At 42.7% G+C, this 20,340-nt stretch overlaps 1 protein-coding gene across 2 annotated transcripts; it reads right to left on the reverse strand.

Annotated features, from left to right (window-relative positions):
- Window positions 1–273: 273 nt before the first annotated feature.
- Window positions 274–19,615, reverse strand: GINM1 (glycosylated integral membrane protein 1). Of its 2 annotated transcripts, none has more exons than XM_046670161.1 (8): window positions 19,457–19,615; window positions 14,896–14,955; window positions 14,637–14,733; window positions 7,971–8,122; window positions 7,268–7,424; window positions 6,574–6,704; window positions 5,014–5,177; window positions 274–982 (listed from the first exon to the last, which is right to left on the reverse strand). In XM_046670161.1, the coding sequence occupies exons 1-8, from the start codon at window positions 19,574–19,576 to the stop codon at window positions 871–873; spliced, it is 993 nt and encodes a 330-aa protein (XP_046526117.1). In that variant the 5' UTR covers window positions 19,577–19,615; the 3' UTR covers window positions 274–870. The 2 variants fall into 2 exon arrangements, with proteins under 2 accessions (XP_046526117.1, XP_046526116.1); XM_046670160.1 differs by having other exon boundaries at window positions 6,574–6,707.
- Between the last annotated feature and the right edge of the window lie 725 nt (window positions 19,616–20,340).

A 20,340-nucleotide genomic window follows, 5' to 3' on the forward strand; every position in this document is an offset into this window, starting at 1 on the left:
ATCTATCACATAGAGTAAAGATAAGTATTATATGTACTACATCACATTGTAAAATGTATGTCAGTATGGGTAATGGTTAAAAAAAGTAAGACCAAATGCTGTTTTAGGGTAACTAGCACCATACTTAGAACCACGGAGCGAAGGCACGTTCTGATTCCGTGTTACTGATGGACTCAGCAAGTGCTGGAGCCCTGGTTTCAGCCAGCGCATGTGATGGGAGCTGTTATACATAAGTAATTCTCACCTGGGCCAAGTATATCAAAAAGACTGTACTTTTTTTTCTCAAAAAAAGTTTATTTTAGAGTGAGAACATGTCACTACTATTTTTAAATCCTGGTGTATTCAAGGTAAGTAGTCTTGGTACAGGATACAGTCAAATCATTATACACTTCAGTGATTTTATACTAGTCACGTACTTAATATAAAGGCACATTTTACTGAATAAAAAAATAAGTGTTAAGTTCTCGAGCGTTTAAATTAGAATTTCATAAAGTGCTTTTCATAAAGTCTTATATATTATAGTAATTAAGTGGATATAATTCCCTTAACAAAGGCACCTTGAAAAGTATTGGCACATGGCATTTTTGTCTTGCCTTTTTTTTTCTTTTTGGTAATTTCAAAGTTTCTTCACTTGTCTTCTCTTCCACTTCATTTAAATTTTCCTTAACAATTCATCATCTGAATAGCCAGCCCTGGTATAGAATAAGGTGAACTTTAACTTGTCACTTTAAAGGTCAAGTTTTAGGCAGTTTTAGTTTAGCAGTTTCTCTAGTGTATAAACTGATTCTTAATGATTTAAAGAAAATTATATTCAAGTGGCAAATTTAGAGCCAAAAGACTAATTCAAAGTCAATGATTTGAGACGGTGTTTTAAACACATGTTTTATCTCCACGGTTTTCCACTGTTTTCTCAGGACCATCTGGATGTAAGTTGATAGCTGTCACAGGTATAACATTCACTTTATCCAACTGAAGAATTCCTCTGAAATAGAAAAATTCCAATGAAACATTTGCGCTGTCTGTAGTTTGGGAGGAAGACAGGGATACTTCATGGTTGTAGGTAAATACATCCCTGGGGTTAGGTACTTCTGCTTCATTTTATTTAGTTTATAGTGGTTGTACGAACTCTGAGTCCAAAGTTCAGTTTAACCACAGAACTGTGGGAGTCGAAGGGACGGGGAGTCCTTCCTTGGTGCTGCAGGGAAGGGAAGGACGGGGGAAGCAGAGATCTCCAACGCAGACGCTCCGAGCCCTAGATCTGCACAAGGTGGGCAAAAAGACTAGGCCACGCAGCCTTCTCAGCAGTCCTCACCACGGAAAGCAGCCCTAGACCTCAGGCACCATTCTCTCACTAAGCACCCGGCCAGGGAGAGGCCTTCGGATCGGATCCAAGAGCCTGCGCTGCGAGTTCAGCGTCGTCCCAAACCAACCGTCGACAGAAGTCAGTGGTTTCTAGGACTGAACAAGCAGATTCCAAAGTTCACAAGGGAGAAGCTGCAAGACCAGCTGTAACATTTTCTTCAAGAGAACAATGGGAAGGAGCGGCAGGTGCCCTAAGCGGCTATCAAAGGTTTTAGTAAAATGTAGTAATTCAAACCGTGCTGCTGGCACAGGAATAGACAAGTCAGTGGAAGAAGACAGTCCAGAAACAAGACTAAGGTACATGGGAATTTAGCTCAGAAAAGGGTAAGGTTCTAATCACTGGGCAAATTACTAATCGAACAAGGGCCTCTCTGGAAAACAAGATCAGAACTCGAGCTTAAACTCAACCAAAACTGATGGTAAAAAATAAGTTTTAAGAAGACTCTTATGTAATTTAAGATGGGAAAGGCCTACTTAAGACAAATTAAGAACCCTAAAAGCCAGAAAGGAAAAGTATGAATTGTTCTGGCCCCAAATTTAAAACTTCTGTATGATATGGAAAGCCATAAACAAGAGCAAAAGACAAATCGTAGTCTGGGATAAAAAATACATATATCTGCAATACATGCCATGTGTGTGTAACAGACAAGGGAGCTCCCACACACTGATGGTTACAAAAGGCAAGACAACTGAAGCATGGGCCAGGCTGTGACTGGGCACGTCACAGGAGAAATATATACAGCCAATTCTCACAGAGACGCTAGACTGAGCTAGACCCAGACTAGCAAAGATGCTAGGAAGAAGAAAATGCAAATTAAAGTAAGATTCTATTTCTGTCCACAGTAGCAAAAACAAAAAGACTGCTATCAAGTGTTGAGGAGATGCCGAATATATGTACCCTTTGACCCAGTAATTTCACTTTTAGGACTCTGTTCTCCATAAATACACACGTGCCCAGAGATGCATGTACATTTAAGAATGCAGACTAGAGCATAATTGGAAATTAGCTGTCTAATGGAGGAATGGTTACATTAAGGCATCTGCATACTGTGGAGCACTATGCAGCCATAAAGAGAATAAGTCAGCCTGTATATGTATTGACAGGAAAAGATCTTAGGCCCACGGTCCCTAAACTGCACTGAGACCCCGGGGGCACAGCAGACTCAGAGGCACTAGAGACTACTGAAGTTGTCCAGACTTCATGTGTAATGCTAGGCTGAGGGCACTTCACGGCTTCAACGTGAGATGGCACTACACGTTCCTTTCAGTGAAGTCCTGTCTTTGCAAAGCGGGATTTTGGGCAGGTACTGTGATAAAAAGCAAATGCTGTGCAAAAACTAGAGTTGACTAGGAAATGAGGGTGGAGGTGTCATTCTGATTCCAAGATAAGAGTATTGTGTGGTGCCCTACACATGCACACATCCCATTAGTGAGTTAAGAATTCAATAAAAATATTTTTCTTTCAGTGTTTTCTTCTGGCTTAGATAAGGGCACCAGGAAAGTTACTGGCACACTAAGAGTGCTGTGAACCGCGACAGTGTGGGGGCCTCCGTCAGAAGTGAGCGAAGCAGCCTGTGGGACAGGTGAGAGTCGAGGGCGAGCACTATAGTTACCAGTATACATTTCTATCAATACACAGCATTTGGATGAAGATGCCACCCAACAGTTAACACTGAGGACCTCCAGGAACATGAACTGAACGGGGAAGTGACAGCTGCTTTAACTGCTCTCTGTGCGTCTGCACTGATGGAATCTCTGACTACCAGAGAGCATCTTCAGTACAGCTGCCATTGATAAAGTACATTGCAAATCTGGTTTTTAATTTGGTTTTTACATTGCATCTTTTCCCACAGAGGAACCCATAACAAATAAAAACATTTGGTAAAAGAAAAATAAAAAAGTTTATAACACTGCTTTCTACACAGGTTTTCATAATAAAGTTTTTAAAAAGTTCTGAGCTTCCTGGCAGCCAAAGAAAAAAGAAGAAACTAGTAAGTTACAGAATTTTCATTATCAGAAAGAAATGGGAAATGCAAATTCTTCAGAAGAAACTCTAACTAAAAAGGGCAGGGGCACTAATATTTCTCAGGTTCTTTGCTTGCACTATGACTCTGACCTTTAACAATCCTTTAAGGGAGGCACTAGTTCAATGTTACACATGAAGACATGGTAATTTTGAAGACGTCATGACAAGGAAGTAGAAAAGTGAATGTTAAAATTGGGTCTTTTTTCCTACAATCATATGGTCTTTCCAACATGGTGCAATGTAATTTAACTAAGTGAAAAATTGTGGTCCTCTCTCTTCTATTGAGATTTACTTTTTTTTTTGAGGAAGATTAGCCCTGAGCTAACATCTGCTGCCAATCTTCCTCTTTTTTTGCTGAGGGAGCTTGGCCCTGAACTAACATCCGTGCCCATCTTCCTCCACTTCATATGTAACATGGCTGCCACAGCATGCCTTGATGAGCAGTGCGTAAGTCTGCACCTGAGATCTGAATCAGCAAACCCCGGGCCGCCGAAGTGGAACATGCGAACTTAACTGCTGTGCCACTGGGCCAGCTGAGATTTACTTCTATTAAGACAACCAAAAAGACTAATCATTTAACTTTTGAAAATGCTAACAATAAATTCATTGTAAAATGTGTAAAATAATTTCATATGGTTAAAAAAATCAAGCTGGGGCTGGCCCGGCAACGTAGTGGTTAAGTTCACACACTCTGCTTTGGTGACCCAGAGTTCACAGGTTCAGATCCCAGGCATGGACCTGGCACTGCTTCTCAAGCCACACTATGGCAGCATCCCACAAAAAATAGAGGAAGACTGGCAAAGATGTTAGCTCAGAGTCAGTCTTCCTCAAGCGAAATGAAGAAGATTGGCAACAAATGTTAGCTCAGGGCCAATCTTCCTCACCAAAAAAATCAAGCTGTACAGAAGGGGAAAAGTGAAACTCTCTTCACCCCTGTTCTCATTCCCACTTATTAGAGATAACTTATTTTCTTTGTCATTCCAGAAATTCTCCATCTATATACACATAATACTTTTGTTTTACCCAAATGGGATCATACTGTTATGCAGTTTTTCCCATCTAACAGATTTTGGACTTCTCTCCATCTCAGCATGCATGCTGCTTTCTTTTACTGCACAGAATCCCAGTGCATCTGGGACCATTGGTGAGTTAAGCCCCCGACAAACAGTCAGAGTTTCCTCTTGTGCTGTTTTCTCTCACAAGCAGCACGCAGTGAGCATCCCGCTCCTCTGAGAGTAACTGCACTTTCAACTGATACTGTGGGGTCGACAACACACAGTGAAGCCCTCTTGTTTCGTCTCTCTCTTACTATACACACTGCATTTCCCATTAAATTTGTTTCCTTTCTCTCTCTAATAGACGTTAAGTTCTTGGACTGCAGAGTTTGTCTTAATTCATATTTGAATCCCCAAGACAAGCATCTTTATTGTAACAGATAGCCAATAAATGTCTTTTAATTCTCCTAAAGTTGGAAGATGGGCTAGAAACAAAAGGGAGATGTTATCCTCCCTTCCACTTTTCTTCTCCTTCTTAATTTTTATATTTTCTGCTCTAACATATAGTAAACAATTCAATTTTTAATCACTAAAAGTACTCATACTGTTCCAAACCTAAGAAATACTTACTTGTATTCACAAACTGGGAAAAGCACCTTTAAGATGGTTATCACCACAGCTGCTCCTATAATTCCGACCACCATGACATTCAAAAACATGAAGAACACTGGGCAAACGCTGCTCCAGAACCTGCACAGGTCCTTCCTGAACCTCTCCATCCACTGACACATCACCTAAAACAGGAGTTTTGATTAGACATGCAAGTTTGATTTGAGCTCTACGAAATTTTAAAAATCATGTTCTAGCTCTGGGGTGATAATAATAACATATTTTGATTGTGGGGGTGGTTACATGGGTGTCTACACTTGTCAAAACTTACCTAACTCTATATTTTAAATAGGTACATTTTACTTTAAAACGTACCTTAGAAAGTTATTTACAATTTTAAAAATTAAGTTCTAACAACACAAGCACAGAAATATTACTGTCCTTTACAATTATACGGTTTTCTAACTATAAATCAAGTGCAAATAATTGCTAAGTGACAAGAAGTTAGGCTAGTACACTTTACCCCAAATGGACCAGGAGTCAACTGTGTTTCCAATAGTGGGAGGACAAGAGAAGGAGAGAAAGACACCCCTATTAATAGCTTTTAGAACAGATGGGGAGTTCACTGTGTACAAAACATATTTCTATCCTTCAAGAGTGAGAGAGGAAACTAAGAATGCATTGACGGCACGGGCTTTAAAGACAGCCTGTTCCCAGGCGGCCGAGCTCCGAGGGAGCGGAAGTGGACAGGATGAGGGGGCTAGGGTTCAGGTAGCAAAAAGTGACCTGGGTTTCCCCAGCAACCCCAAACAAGCAATCCCAATCTTCAGTGAGAAGTTCTTCAAAGAATCATCTCTGGGCTCCTCTGAGACTACCAGCAGACCCTGCTCATTTCAATGGAAATTACTGTGAGGAAGGGGCCTAGCTAATACTTATGGAGACATCACGATACTCTCTCTGAACCCCGAATATCTTCCCGGCCAGCTGTGTAAGCTCATTAGTAACACATGAGTACTTCAGAGGTGCCAATGCAACTGACATCAGCACCCATCTTATTTAATCCTTATACAACCACATGTGACGGGCACTACTTTGCAGATTAAGTGGGCATCCCGTTGTACAGATAAAGAAACTGAGGCTAGAGAGGCTAGGAACTCAGGATCCCAAAACTAGTAAGTGGCAGAAGCAGGAGTCAAACTTAAGCAGTCTGACTTAGCATACTGTCAACCAAGCGTGCTCGGTCACTGTACAAGATGGCGAGGGCACCATGCACGTGTGCGTGCGAGGCAGCAGTCACAGACTAAACAAATGGGGATTTGGGAAAAACATGGAACTAGAAATCCCAAACAAAATGAAATCCAGTGCCTTCACCATCATTATCTGACTCTATCATTATGAAATGAAACTCGGAAAGGAAAATAGGAATACCTAAAAACACCACATTAAAACAGTGATGAGACCATCATTAACAATGTTTCGTACTTCTAATGCTCACGGTTTCCACCTCATTTTAAATGCTATTTTCTTCACTGTAACCATAAATGTTTGTAACATAAAGATAATCCCAAACAGCTGATTTACCTTATAGGGAAACGGAGGCTCTGCTCTGAGAGGAGTCTCAGGTAATTTGCCAGGTAGAGCCTCTCCTTCTACGGTGGTCTCCATGCTCCTGATGGGGTACTGGCTGGTGGTCTGCAACGAACTAACACTTTCTACTGAGGAGGAAGAGCCAAGTTACCAAGACGCAGGCGCACTCGGGCCTCTCCTACTAGTCCTAAGATTACTACACCACAAACACTTAGGATAGTAAGAACATACATTTTGCCATGGGAGGAAAAAAATAACATATTTGATTATTCAGATTTAAGTGTCAGAAAGGTGCCATAAACTAAGACAGTTATACCAGAGCTATGGCAATTATGATTCTATCACACAGAAAGTCAAATTTTTAAAAGTTCTGTTCTGGTGGAAAAAAATGACTACTGCTTCCTCTACATGAAGTTACACCAATGATATTCTTATCATGTATCTTGTGATGATTACCCAGAGTAAGAGTAGATAATTACAGCAAGATGTCACTTTGCAATGAGCACGGACCACATTCTTTTCAGACTCAAAAGAGACTCCTGACGTCCTTAAGTGGACATATCAAGTAATGCGTGTTATAAAGTATGTTTGAAAGAAGCTTACTTCCAAAAATGTTAACTATGATTAAAAAGCTACGAACAAAAGAAATAACATCCTTAATACTGTAAATAACGGTCTCTTAAAGTACCTTTTTTGGAGAGGTTGGGAAGGGTAAACAAAACGTCATTGTCTCGGGAAATGGAGTACAGCATGCTTTCTTCCAAAGGCAGGGTGTAGTTTGTATGTCTGAGTACTCCCTGGTTCTTAACTAAAATATCAATTTCAGTGACATCCTTTTGTTGAGCCTATAGGAAAAAATAATCAATTACTCTTTATTTTAAATAATGGCATAACCCCATGAGATTTTAAAACTGAATTTTCCTCCCTGATTTCTGTAACTAAAAGACTTGTCCTGTTCACACAGTTCCTCTTTATTCCCCCCATTTGAGGCATTAATTTGCATCTTTAATCGTATTTCTGTGCTTTAGCGCTCGCTACCGTCAGCTTGCTCAATTCCATTGCATTTACTGAGAGACTTAGCCAGAGCAGACAGCAGCAGAGCTGTGAACCAAAGTCACTCTCCTCACTTACTTGCTCTGTTTAATGATGTTCATAATATTTTAAAGTGATATCAACAGGTAGGAATATGATCAATTTTTTAAAATTAAGACTTCAAATGCTAAATAAGTAAATGCTAAAACAAGTAAAAAATCCCAAATGACTGGACACAGGCAACATTAGGTACCTTTCTTCCTTATCAAATCAGAAATAAGAAAACAATTGAACATATGCACAATACTGAGCACAAATCTTTACAATTTAATTCCCAATTAATAAGCATACTGTCTTACTTGTTTTCCATCAATCTCTACTACTTCTTCTTGTATGACAATTAGCTGCAAACTGGAACCAGATGTCATAGGCCACTCATGAACTAAAATCCTTACAGTGACAATTCCAAAATATTCTTTTTCCTCCAAATTTTCTAGATTTTCATTCTTCACTATAAAAAAAGTAATGACAGCTTTGAACAAAAAATGCCACCAAATCTGTTAAATTTGATTATTTTGATAATTTACATGGAACAAGACAGCTGTGTATCAATTTCTTTGCCTTTATCTCTGACCTCACTGATGTCTCAGATGTGTAAAAACAAAGACAACTTGACAAGTCCTCAAAACTCTTAGAGTCATTTGCAAAGGAAAAAATGCTTCATGGTCTTTAGACTTTGTACGAAACACCACAGTAGCATCCTCTTTTCTATTCTCTTACACAGTGTGTCAGTGAGGAAGAAACATGGCATAGGTATTTAGGAATTTACAAAACGGGCCAGAAGACACAGCCAATCCCATGTTTTAGCAAAGTAAGCGCCTTCATCCACCCATTCATTCATTCACAGAACCCAGTGATGGAGCAGGCCAAGCAGTAAGGAGACTGAGTTTGTGCTCAGTCCTCCCCCTGATAAGTGCCTGTCACTGCTGGAGAAGAGGGCGGAGGGCCCTGTAACTACTCCCTAATGGATGAGGGCGTAGGATTAGCTACTGGCCGTGTTCCCTCTAGCCAAGAACCCCCGACCCCACCCCAAAGGAGACGGGGGCATAGCAGCTGCCGCTGGTTTATAGAGCCAGTGGCTACTCTAAGGCAAAAAGCGCTACAGAAAAAAATAAGTCAGCATAAACCAATGAAACTGCTGCAAAAGGTGCATTTCGTTTCTGTCCCTCAACTGTTTTCATCTGAGGATTATTTGCCAAAATGGAACCCAGATGGCTATTCTGCACGCAGGCCCAGCTGTGTGAATCTGGTCATTCCATTTATCTGGCTGCTCTCTGCTACTCACTCTCCCCCCATCCACTTTGAACAACCTCCTGCTTAGGTGGTTCTAGCTACCGCATCCCTACAGTGCTGAGGACATGCCTTTTTTTTTTAAAGCACTAGCTTTCTTGCAGGGTAGCTCTTAGTTCATAAGCCCATCTCCCTGACCAGGCTGAGTTCCTTGAGAGCATGCATTAAGTTTATCGTTCTATAGCTCTGTTAACCACCGACTCCATCCAGAGTTATAAATACAGACTTTAAACTACATACGCCACCATAAATGATCAATAATGTTCACACCCCTGGTTCAGTGGTTCTAAATCCCAACTATGCATCAGAATCTCCTGGGAACAGTCTAGATGCCAGAGCCTCACCCCAATCTTAATAAATCAAAATCTTGGGGGGTACAGACTAACATTTGTAAATTTTTAAGCAGGCACAGACCTTTTTATTGAGAACCAAGAGACCTAAGCTTTCAGCTCAACCTGACTGTCTCCACAAACTGCTCCTCGCGGACTTCCCTGTTTTGTGAATGAATCCGCCCTTCTCCAAGCTGCCAGGACACGAGTTACCAGGTCACCTCCCACTTCTTCGCCCTCGTCCTGTGTCCAGTCAGGCGCTTCCTGTGGGCCCTTCCAGCTCCTAGGTGTCTCTTACCTTTGCCCTTTTCACTCCTACCCACCTCCCTACCCAATACCCAGTTCATGAACTACTTACAACTGAAATAGTTGACTAACAATCCTCCCCTTCTTTGTCTCTTCCCCTTTGAACCGTCCACACAACAGTACCAGGTTGATCTCACCACCACACAGTTTTCATCACGCAGCCTCCTCGCTCAAACACCTGCAGTGCCATCCCTAGGACTTTGCCGGCAGTTCTCTGAATGGTCCTTCTTTAGGCTCCTGACGGTGGCACTTGTTGCTCTTCTCTCTCTGCTCTGCCTAACCTCCCTCATATCCTCTAAGGCTCATAACTGTACAACTTTCCTCTCTCGTGGTCCCTCTCAGTGTATTCCCTGACTGTGTACTCATCGGTCTCCTTCACGAACAGTAGGCTCCTTGTCAGCATATGTGTATGCCCAAAGGCTAATGCACGAGGGCACAAGAGAGTCGATGGATAAGAAAACGCAGTCATATAAATACATCAAAGTGGTGACTCTCCAGCCCCCAAATCTGGTACCCTTGCTGTAGAGTAAAATTAAATTAAAACAATGAAGGCCCTTCATATTCTGACTTTCCATACTGTGGAAGGCAGCTTTCAAAAATGGCTCTCAGTGACCCTTGCCCCTGGTATTCATGACCTCGTGTAATTCCCTCCCAGAGTGTGGGCTGGACCTCGCGGTTGTTTCTAACAAACAGAATACAGCAAAAGTGATGGAAAGGCATGTCCATGATTAGATCATGGAAGACTGTGACTTCTGGCTTGCCAGTACTCTCTCTCTTGCTGGCAGTCTTCTTTCGTCCCCTTGCTGATAAAGCCAACTGCCATGTTGTGAGATGCTCTATGTGGCAAGGAAATGAGGAAGGCCTCCAGCTGGCATCTTGTGAGGAAGAGAGGCTTCAGTGCGAGAGTTCAAGGAACTGGATCCTGTCAACCACCATGAGAGTGAGCTAGGAAGCAAATCTTTCCCAGATGAGTCTTGAGATGATTGTATCCTTGCAAGAGAGCCAGAGCCAGAGGACCCGGCCAAGCCAAGAGGAACTATGGGACAGTATTGTTAGAGGCTACTAAATTTGGGGTTAACTTGTGACACAGCAATAAATAACTAGTACACCTACCAAAGAAATTTTTTAAAAGAATTAAGGAAAGAAGACTTTTTGTTGTTGCATTTAATGTTCTGAAAATTCTTGTAACTGATAAGACGGGCATTTACTTGAGCTATCAAAGAAATGAACGCATGGCGACAACTGGGATGACCAGAAAGATGACTATAACAAACAGAGCAGCCAGGCTGCACTCCGCGTCCAACTCCTGCTGAATACAACACCAATGGGATTATTATGTAAACCAGGAACGGCGCTTCTCTCAATAGCTATGATGGATTAGCTTGTAGTACACCAACTCTCTCACTGAGAACCACCAGAAAAGACGTAAAAAAATAAACCCACAGACACTCAAAACCCGCACCTGTCTAGAGGCAGGAGACCTAAAACACAGGCGGCACCCCACCAGGCACCTGCCACTTCCCCGGGTGAACAGTGGAGAAGCTGGAAGGCTGAAGAGAAAACAGTGGCTACGGGCAGAGAAGCTAAACGGAGCTTCCGTCAGTCCCAGGCAGCTTGGGGGTAAAACGAAGTTTAAGGCACAAAGGTATCCAGGGTCCTAGAGAAGACCCTAGAGAGAAGGGAAGCATAAAGTAAGCCAACCGTCTATGCAGCTCCCCCACTGAAACAACTGCTGAGTGGTAAGTGGGTTGGGCTGAGAAACTGAGCATATACCTAGGATACTAAGACATTAGGCCAAACTTTCGGCAGGCTCATGAGGGTGGGCAGTTTGGGGCCCACAAAACAGGAGGGGCCCTGGTAAAGACTGTTTTCACTTGGGACCCATGAAGAGCCACATCCGAGGAGCATCAGAGAAGGAGAGACAGACCAGGCCTCCCAAGCCTGGGGCCCAGCCTTCAATCAGCTCAATCCTCGACTTAATATCGAAGGTGCTCCACCCCTTAACATCATGACCGCCAGGGACGAAAGGAAATCCTGTCTGGAGGAAGATCATATCATCCAGAGCCTTTAGAATTTTTCATACGCAATATCAAAAATAACAGTACAGAGTAGGAGAGGGATCAAGAGGAAAAAAAACAGATCCAGAGGGGCTCAAGACATTAGAGTGGGCAGATATGAACTTTAAAGCTACTGCAAGTAACAGGTTCAAAAAGATAGATGATAAAATGGAGAATTTCACCAGATAACTGTAAGCTATTAGCAACAAAAAAGAATGAAATGGAAATCCTAGAAGGAAAGTCCAACGAGTGAAATTAGCTCAATTAGACTCAGCTGATGAATTTTTGTGCTGGAAGGACAGGAAGAAAAAAGGATAGAGAACAGAAAGGGATGTAAGATATATATGGAACCCTGTGAAAGGGTCAAATGTAAGCGTAAATGAAAGACAAGAAGGGAGTAAGAGACGAAGGAGAAGTAGCATTTGCTGAAAAGACACTGGCCAAAAATTTCCCCAAATGGACAAAACATCAACTCACAGATTAAAGGACTCCAGACCTGAGCACATCATAGTAAAACTACTGAGAATCAAAGGCAAAGAAAAAAATCTTAAAAGTAAACAGAAAAAAACCCCAGAAAAATAATATATGATCCTCACTGAACAATGAGTATGGGACTGACACTAACTCTCAATGGAAACTACAGAAGCGAGAAGACGATGGAAATTCGTCTCTCAAGAGCTAACCTACGCTTCCACGTGCAGTGAAAACACGCTCCTACAGGAAGGCAACGCAAAGATGTTTTCAGACAAACAGAAGCTCAGATAATTCATTGCTAACAAATCTGCACTAAAAAACCCATAAGGGGAATTCTTTAGGGAGAGGAAATATGACCCCAGAGGGGAACAAGATATTTGGGAAGGAATGAAGAGCAACTGAAAGGGTGACCACGAGGGTAAACGCAAATCAATATGGGACTAGAGAAAACAGTAAGGATAATTATGCTGCACAGGGTTTAAGGACATAAAGAGTTAAATGCAAGACAATAACAACACAAAAGCAGAAAGGGAACAAACGGAGTTGAAGTGTTCTAAGGTTCTTTCATTGTTTGGTAAATGATAAAAGTACTAGTTTATTGATCCCAAGGGTAACCATTGAAAGAATAGTAAAATCATATAAGAACCAACAGGATAGAGGAGAATGATGAGACAAAAAATAAATAACCCAGAAGAGGGCAAAAAGGAAAAGAAAAAGGAACACAGACGAGGTGGGACACAAACAGGAAACAAATAATTAAGACGGAAGACTCAAACCCAAATACATCAGTTACTACATTAATGCAAATAAACGGATAAACAGTGGTCTCGGGGTTAAGAGTCAGCACTCTCACCACCGCGGCCTGGGTTCGGTTCCTGGTCAGGGGCCCACACCACCCATCGGTCATTGTCTTACTGTGGCAGCTGTGATGCTGAAAGCCATGCCACCGGTCACCTGTGGTGGACAGGTTTTAGTGGAGCTTCCAGACTAAGACAGACCAGGATGATGGATCTGGCCACCCACTTTCAAAACAACTGGCCCTGAAAACCCTACGAACAGCAGTGGAGCATTATCTGATACAGCGCCAGAAAGTGAGAGAGTGGCGCAAAAAGACTGGACAGGGTTCTGCTCTGCTGTCCACAGGGTCACTAGGAATCAGAATCTATGTGAAGGCACTAACAAAAGAAATAAATTAATTAAAATTCTAATTAAAAGACAGATTGACAGGCTAAATCAAAAAAAAAAAAAAACCACACAAGTATATGCTGCCTATAAGAGATTCACCTTCATTGTAAGGATCCAGAAAGACTGAAAGAAAATGGAAAGATACCATGTCAACAATCCACTGCCCTCCCCTCTCCCTGTCCAAAAAGCAGTTATTGCGAAAATAACATAGATGAAGCGGATTTTAAGGCAGGAACTTCACTATCGATAAAGAAGGACATGTTATAACAATAAGAGTTGATCCACCAGGAAGACATGACAGTTCTAAATCCATAGGGATTTACCAATGTCGTGTCCAAATATATAAAGCAAACAGTGATGAAACAGAGCGAATACACAGATCCCCATAGCGAAGATCTTAGCATGCCATTCACAGTAACTGACAGAGCAGGCGAGCAAGCGGGAATTCCATGAAAGATTGAACAACACGATTAATAAACGTGACCTACATAGCTACAACATCATATCCAACTTTTCAAGCACACAGAGAAAGCAACATCTACGGAAACTGCCCATGTGCTAAGCCATACAGCAAGTCTCTAATTTAAAGGGTTAAAATTATTTCTCTGATGACAGAGGTGGAATCAGTAAAAAAAAAAACAAACACTAAAATGTTTGGAATTAAGCAACTAAATGGGGACTAAATGACCCAAAGGACAAGGAAGTATCACCACAAATAATTAGAAAACACTAACGAACTGAATGATAATGAAAATACATAACAAATCAAGCACAGGCTACAAGTGCTTAAGAGAAAAACTGACTGCCTTAAAGGCATATTAAAATAGAATACTATATATATTTCTCATATTCTTTATTTCATTCTAATAATATGGTACATTGCAATGTAACAGATTTGCTTGTCTTTAGACAACTCAAGATTTTAAAAGGTTAAAAAAGAAAAATGTGATACAGCCATAAGGGTAGAAGAACCGAAAACTAGAGAATCAGACAGACAACTCGTTTTTCTCTTTACTTTGTGTAGCTGCAATAAGCACCCCTGAGGCTGTGCCTCTTGCTCGTAAATCTCCATTTACTGCACTATGATCCCAACCTACGAGAAATGCAGTGCCAATCAACGCCAATGTCACAGAGAAGCAAATGTGACTATGCCAGGAATAATCAATGTGAAGTAGGAACAGAATTTTAATATATTAGCGTTATGACATACTCCAGTAATGATGTATATTAATTTAAAATGAAAATATATAACATCAAAGAATTGTGTTTCACTAATTTAGTATTAAAAACAGAACAGTTACGGAAATGATTTAGTCATACTCACCTATCAAAGTCTGACAGCTGATTCGGGTGACCCCACTATTTACAGGGAGGTCATTTACATAGACCTGTCCACTCTCATAGGTTATGTTAAGAATCACCTTAAAATAAAGCAGCATATACATTAATTCCAATGGTTTATAAACGATGACAAACTCTTCATGTCAAAAATACATTATCTAACTAAGTTAGATGTGTAGGTAAAAATACAACAGGCTGCATATTAAACCTATATGTTAAAACCTAACCAAAAGGAGACAAACCTGTTCTCGAGATGCCTCCCCACCGTCTTTCAGGGTAGTTACATTAATTCTGATGCTGTCCTGCAAAACAAACATTATATAAATTGGCTAGGTACACATTTCACAAACTGAGAATAACGCAGTTTTCCTTTTCCTCCATTTATAGTATAATTGTTTATGACATTAAAAGAATATTTTTAAAAACTATCATTTCCATTATCACAGCCTTTCTTATGCTCTTACTCACAATTCCAATTTTTCATAATCTCTATACTTTTTCCATTTAACTAAGAAATATATCACATATATGAGTATCTAATATGCAAATTAGAGTTTAAAAGAAAAGATTAATATTCATGTACCTACTACCTAGATTAAAAACTAGATCATCCACACCTTAGAAGTCCCCTACCACCCCTCAGGAAGGTCCTGATGTTGTCGTCCATATTAATCATTTCTTGTGTTTCTTTATAGTTTTACTATCTGTGCATCTCTCTGTATAGGTTTAGTTTTATCTGTTTCTGAGCTTTATGTAAGTGGAATAATATTGTATGTATTCCGCTGGACCTTCTTTTGTTTAAAATTGTTGATGCAGGGGCCAGCCCCATGGCCAAGTGGTTAAGTTCATGTGCTCTGCTTTGGTGGCCCAGGGTTTCGTCAGTTCAAATCGTGGGCACCGACATGGCACCGCTCATCAGGTCATGCTGAGGCGGCGTCCCACATGCCACAACTAAAAGGACCCACAACTAAAATATACAACTATGTACCAGGCGGATTTGGGGAGAAAAAGAAAAAATAAAATCTTTAAAATTGTTGATGCATGCAGTTGTAGACATTTATTTACAGCGCTGTGTAATAGTCCATCAAATGGTTACCAATTTACTTACTTCTTCCACTATCAACGGACATTTGAGCTCTTTTCAACTTGTTTGTTTTCATAAACGAAGTTGCTCTAACCATTCTTAAATGTGTCCCCTCGTGCCCATGGACAAATACGTGCAGTGTACAGTTTTACTGCTTCTCAAGGTACACCAAAAGCAGCCTACTCAAATATTTAGATTTATTACTGACAGGCTTTACATAGAAAAGAAAGCACTATTTTAAGTATTCGGTGTCGCGGGAACTACAATTTGTCATTTGTAAATCAAGTTCTTTCCTAAGGTTATTCATAGACAAACACTGTCATCCTAGAATGAAAACATATACTCCTCTCATGTTATATGTGTGACATATTGCATGTCAGCAATACCTTAGTTAAAAAAAATTCTCAGATACTTTTTTTTTGGCTATTCTTAACTTTGAAAACAGGAAAATTAGGGGCCAGCCCGGTTAAGTTTGCACGTTCCGCTTCTCGGTGGCCTGGGGTTCGCCAGTTCAGATCCCAGGTGTGGACATGGCACTGCTTGGCAAAAGCCATGCTGTGGTAGGCGTCCCATGTATAAAGCGGAGGAAAATGGGCACAGATGTTAGCTCAGGGCCAGTCTTCCTCAGCAAAAAGAGGAAGATTGGCAGTAGTTAGCTCAGGGCTAATCTTCCTCAAAAAAAAAAGAAAATAGAAAAATTATTCATAAACATCAAAATAATAAACAAGTGTATTTCTTGGCACTGTGAGTAACCACAACATTTTATATATTTCTAACAAATGAGAGAATAAGACTGGAGTGATTGTATGAGGTTGGCTTGATTCCAGGGACAACTCGCAGAACAGGATTCTAACAAGGAAGGCCCAGACCATTCACTCAAGCTGACTTGAGTACACTTCCCAATTCCCATAGGAGACGAGAAAGCTTTCGGACTGGCGATTCCTCAGGACCAGCCCCGCTTTCTCCAGGCCTGCCTAATCTAGAATTAAGTGTGGGTGAGAACCAATATTCTCATCTCTAGGACCAATCAACATTCAATAAGCCATCAGGTTGGTAGCTGTATTGTTTTATGCCCAAAGTCCAGCCAAGAATTCCTCTTTTCAAACTAGAGGGGCTGTTAACCGTAGGCTATTGTTCCTCAAACAGTCCAGAGATAACCCTCCACTGATGATGTTCTAAGAAACCTTTGTATAGCTTCCGCCTTTCAGCAGTGAACATACACTATACTGTTAGTAAGTTACTGCACTTACGTCTATCACTTGCCCAGTAGAATATGGCGTTTGTAAAAGACAATTAACAGACAGCAGCATACTGTTATTTTCCAGAGAATCAAATTCAATTAAATTCTTTTTGGTCCTTTTGAACGATTTCATTTCAGAGGAGACTCTGTCATTCCTTACTGCCTCCTGACCCAGTGGTCAGAGCCAGGTCACATTTCTTGCTCTTCCTGAGGGCCTCTGACTCAACTGGAAGTTCAGGCTTGTGAGCCAGGGCGCTGGATACTGGGAAAGTGGGTGGCAGAAGCGACTCCTGGCCCATGTTTAATTCTTCCCCCAAATTCCTTCACTCACAAGATGCCTATTTGTGATACAATGCCTTCCTAAGGACAAAGGTAAGAGACACCTGGTTTAAAATAAATCAGTCAGTCTGAGGGAAGTATACAAAGTAAATATTTACACATATAAGAAAATGTGGCCTCTGGATGCCTCTCTTTGGTGACTAAGTTATTTCAATATTAGAAGAATGTACCATAAAAATGTTTATTTTTCAATCTCTGTAACCTCAACTCAGACAACAGCATATGTAAACAAAACAGAAAAATGCTTATAATCCAATAAATTTGAGGCACTGAGAGGATACAAGGAGGATTTTCCTGACTTCAATCAGTTTTCTTAGATTTAGATCATGCTGGATACAAACATGAACAGATGAAGAGACATGTGACAAAGCACAATAAAATGTAAATGGTAGTCTAAGTTTGCATTACTCAACATGGCATCCACTAACCACATGCGGCTATTTACATTTAAATTAATTAAAAAGTTTTTCAAACTTAGTTCCTCAGTCGCACTGGCCACAGTTCAAGCGCTCAATAACAGAGTCTAGCGGCTTCCATAACGGAGAGAACAGACACACCACCACTGCGTGAAAGCCTGCTGGACAGCAGTCACCCAATATGGGTGATCACTGTAAAGTTCTTTCAAATGTACTGTATGTTTGAAAATTTTTACAATAAAACATTGAAAAAAATTTACATCAAGAGGCTTCAGCTTCCCATATACACATTTCCAAGGAATGAGACTCTCCTTCTAGCTGCCTGGCATTCATATAATCTATGAAATTCTGAATTTACAGCTGGACTTTCCAAAAGTGGAAAGAAGGCCTAGGAAGGGAGAACTGAAATGATGAACTAGCTAAGAGCCCACAGGATGGTGTATTTTCAGCTTGCAGTCAAAATGCATTTTTCTCAGATTATAGGAATAGGCTCAAACGTCTTGTGGATTCACAAGTGACTATGATGAATCTTTGGAAGAGGGAAAACAATGTCTTTCCAGAACTTTGGAAATTATTTCACTTTTATTTAGTCTCTTGGTGCTTGCCCATCACATTCACATTTTCGACCAGTTGCAACTGTGGTCCACATACAATTTCAGACACAAGCGGTTGTTAGGGCTTGCATTGTTGTGGTTTCTTGGAATGCCCTAGCAGAAGTGAAACTGAAATACGCTCGTTATTTTTGTACCCAGGGAGAATAATATCCTAACTCTAAAACACCAAAAGTTAAAAGGTGACATTTATGGTGTCAGTCACCCCTGAATTTAGAGTATTCAAGTCTTGCCTAGTAAGAAAAGGAGGACCCAAGTCGTTTCTTTTCATTCTGGAAAAACTCGCATTTTAAAGTCTTCCAACTTTTCCCTACCATACATTCAGCTGATGAAAAGCAAATACTGGTTTAGGTCAGCACGACGCCACGGCAAAAACGATACGAACCGGCCTCCCTTTCGCACAAGCATGCAATGGGGTCTCTAACTGCAGCCGGCCTCAGAATCACCTGGAGGGCTTGCTGAAGCAGACGGGGGGACCCACCCCCCAGCGTCTGATGAGCGCGTTTCTACCAGCTTCCCAGGGGATGCGGGTGCGGATGTCCCACCGCGCTCCAACTTCGCTAACAACTCAGGCGAAGAGCGGGGTCTTCAGCCTCTTCCTCCTGCGGCCCCATCGACCCGCCTGCGTGCCCCCGAGCCCGCGCGCCCGGGGAGGCGATCCTTCCCGCCGCCGGCCGGGCAGACAGGTGGCCCGGGCTCGCTCTCGCGCGTTCTCTGAGCAACGTCCACCTCTCCCGAGCACATACACACCGCCTGGCCTGCTGTCCGGCTGTGCCCCGGGACGGCGCCATGACAAAGGCTGCGATCACTCGCGATCGCGTACTTTCGACGGCAAACGCCGCCGGGATGGCAACAGCCGGGACCGCCGCCCGGGGCTTAACCACACACTAGACAGCCCGTCTCAAAGGCTCTCCCGCCTCCCGGGCCCTCCCGCCTCATCTCCGTGACTGCTCCCCCCCACTGCCCCTCCGGAGACTCGGACCCCAGCCCGTGGCCTGCGGGCCAGCGCAGGGAGGCAGGGAGACGGGGACGCCGCAGCCCCACGGCTCCGGCCCGGGCCTCCGCGGAGGGTCGGGGCGCAGAAGCGGAAGACCTGCGCCTGCCCTGCCCTACCTTCGGGGCTCCGGGCGCCGGCGGCGGCTCAGGGGGGCCCGTCGTCAGCCACACAGCGGCCGGCAGCGCCGCGAGCAAAAGCAGCCGGAGGGCGAACGGCGCCCGGGGAGCCCCCTCCATCTTGGACAGGCCGGCGGCGCGGGCGGCGGGCAGGACCTGGGGGCGGGGCCGAGCGGTCGGGGGCGGGGTCAGGGCGGGGCCGAGCGGGTTGGGGGGCGGGGCCTAGGGGGCGGAGCGAGGGCCGGCGGACCAGGGAACCCGCGGAGGGCTTGAGGCTCCAAGCAGAGCGGACTGCGCACGCGCGCCGCCGCGTAACGCTGAGGGGCGGGGTCAAGCCGGGGACGCTCCGATTTCGTCATTAGCCCGGCGCTCTGGATTCGGTGGGGACGTTCCCCCGCCTGAGGGAGGGTGAACGTTTTCGTTGCTATTGTTTTTAAATTAGTAGGTACTGTATATGCACATAGCTGTCTCTCTGTGCGTATACCTTTACATATAAGTATAAAATGAAAATAGTGGTAATATATCAGAACTCTATTATACGTTAGAAATAAGATATATCATGTTTAGAGGGGAAGTTTTGTTAAATCGGTGGTTCTCACCCTTGGCTGCAACATGGGAATTGCCTGGGCAGTTTTAAAAGTTACTGATTCTGGGGTCTTCCAGGGCATCTGAGTTTCGGATTTAATTAGTCTGGGCTGTGGCTGGGGCCCTGGTAGTTTTTAAAGTTCCCCAAGTGATTTATTTATGTCAAGGTTGAGGATCGACCACGCATCAAACTTTCAACCTTCGGCGGCTCACTGGAGGCGGCGTGGGAACCTCGTCAAATGCAAGGCAGTCCGCGGGGAGCTCGGGGCCTTTCGAGTCAGTTTCTTAATCTACAAAAT

Source organism: Equus quagga, chromosome 8, assembly GCF_021613505.1.
Source record: "Equus quagga isolate Etosha38 chromosome 8, UCLA_HA_Equagga_1.0, whole genome shotgun sequence".
Taxonomy (NCBI): Eukaryota; Metazoa; Chordata; class Mammalia; order Perissodactyla; family Equidae; genus Equus; species Equus quagga.

Bases quoted from the DNA above. Each gene is read 5' to 3' on its own strand.
- GINM1 (XM_046670160.1), bottom strand. From the start codon at position 19,576: ATGGAGGGGGCTCCCCGGGCGCCGTTCGCCCTCCGGCTGCTTTTGCTC. The intron at 8,123-14,636 runs GTGAGTATGACT...CTTTTTTTATAG, and splicing joins CAGCTGTCAGACTTTGATAG to TGAAGAATGAAAATCTAGAA. The intron at 6,708-7,267 runs GTACTTTAAGAG...CTTCCTCCTCAG, and splicing joins TCCCAACCTCTCCAAAAAAG to TAGAAAGTGTTAGTTCGTTG.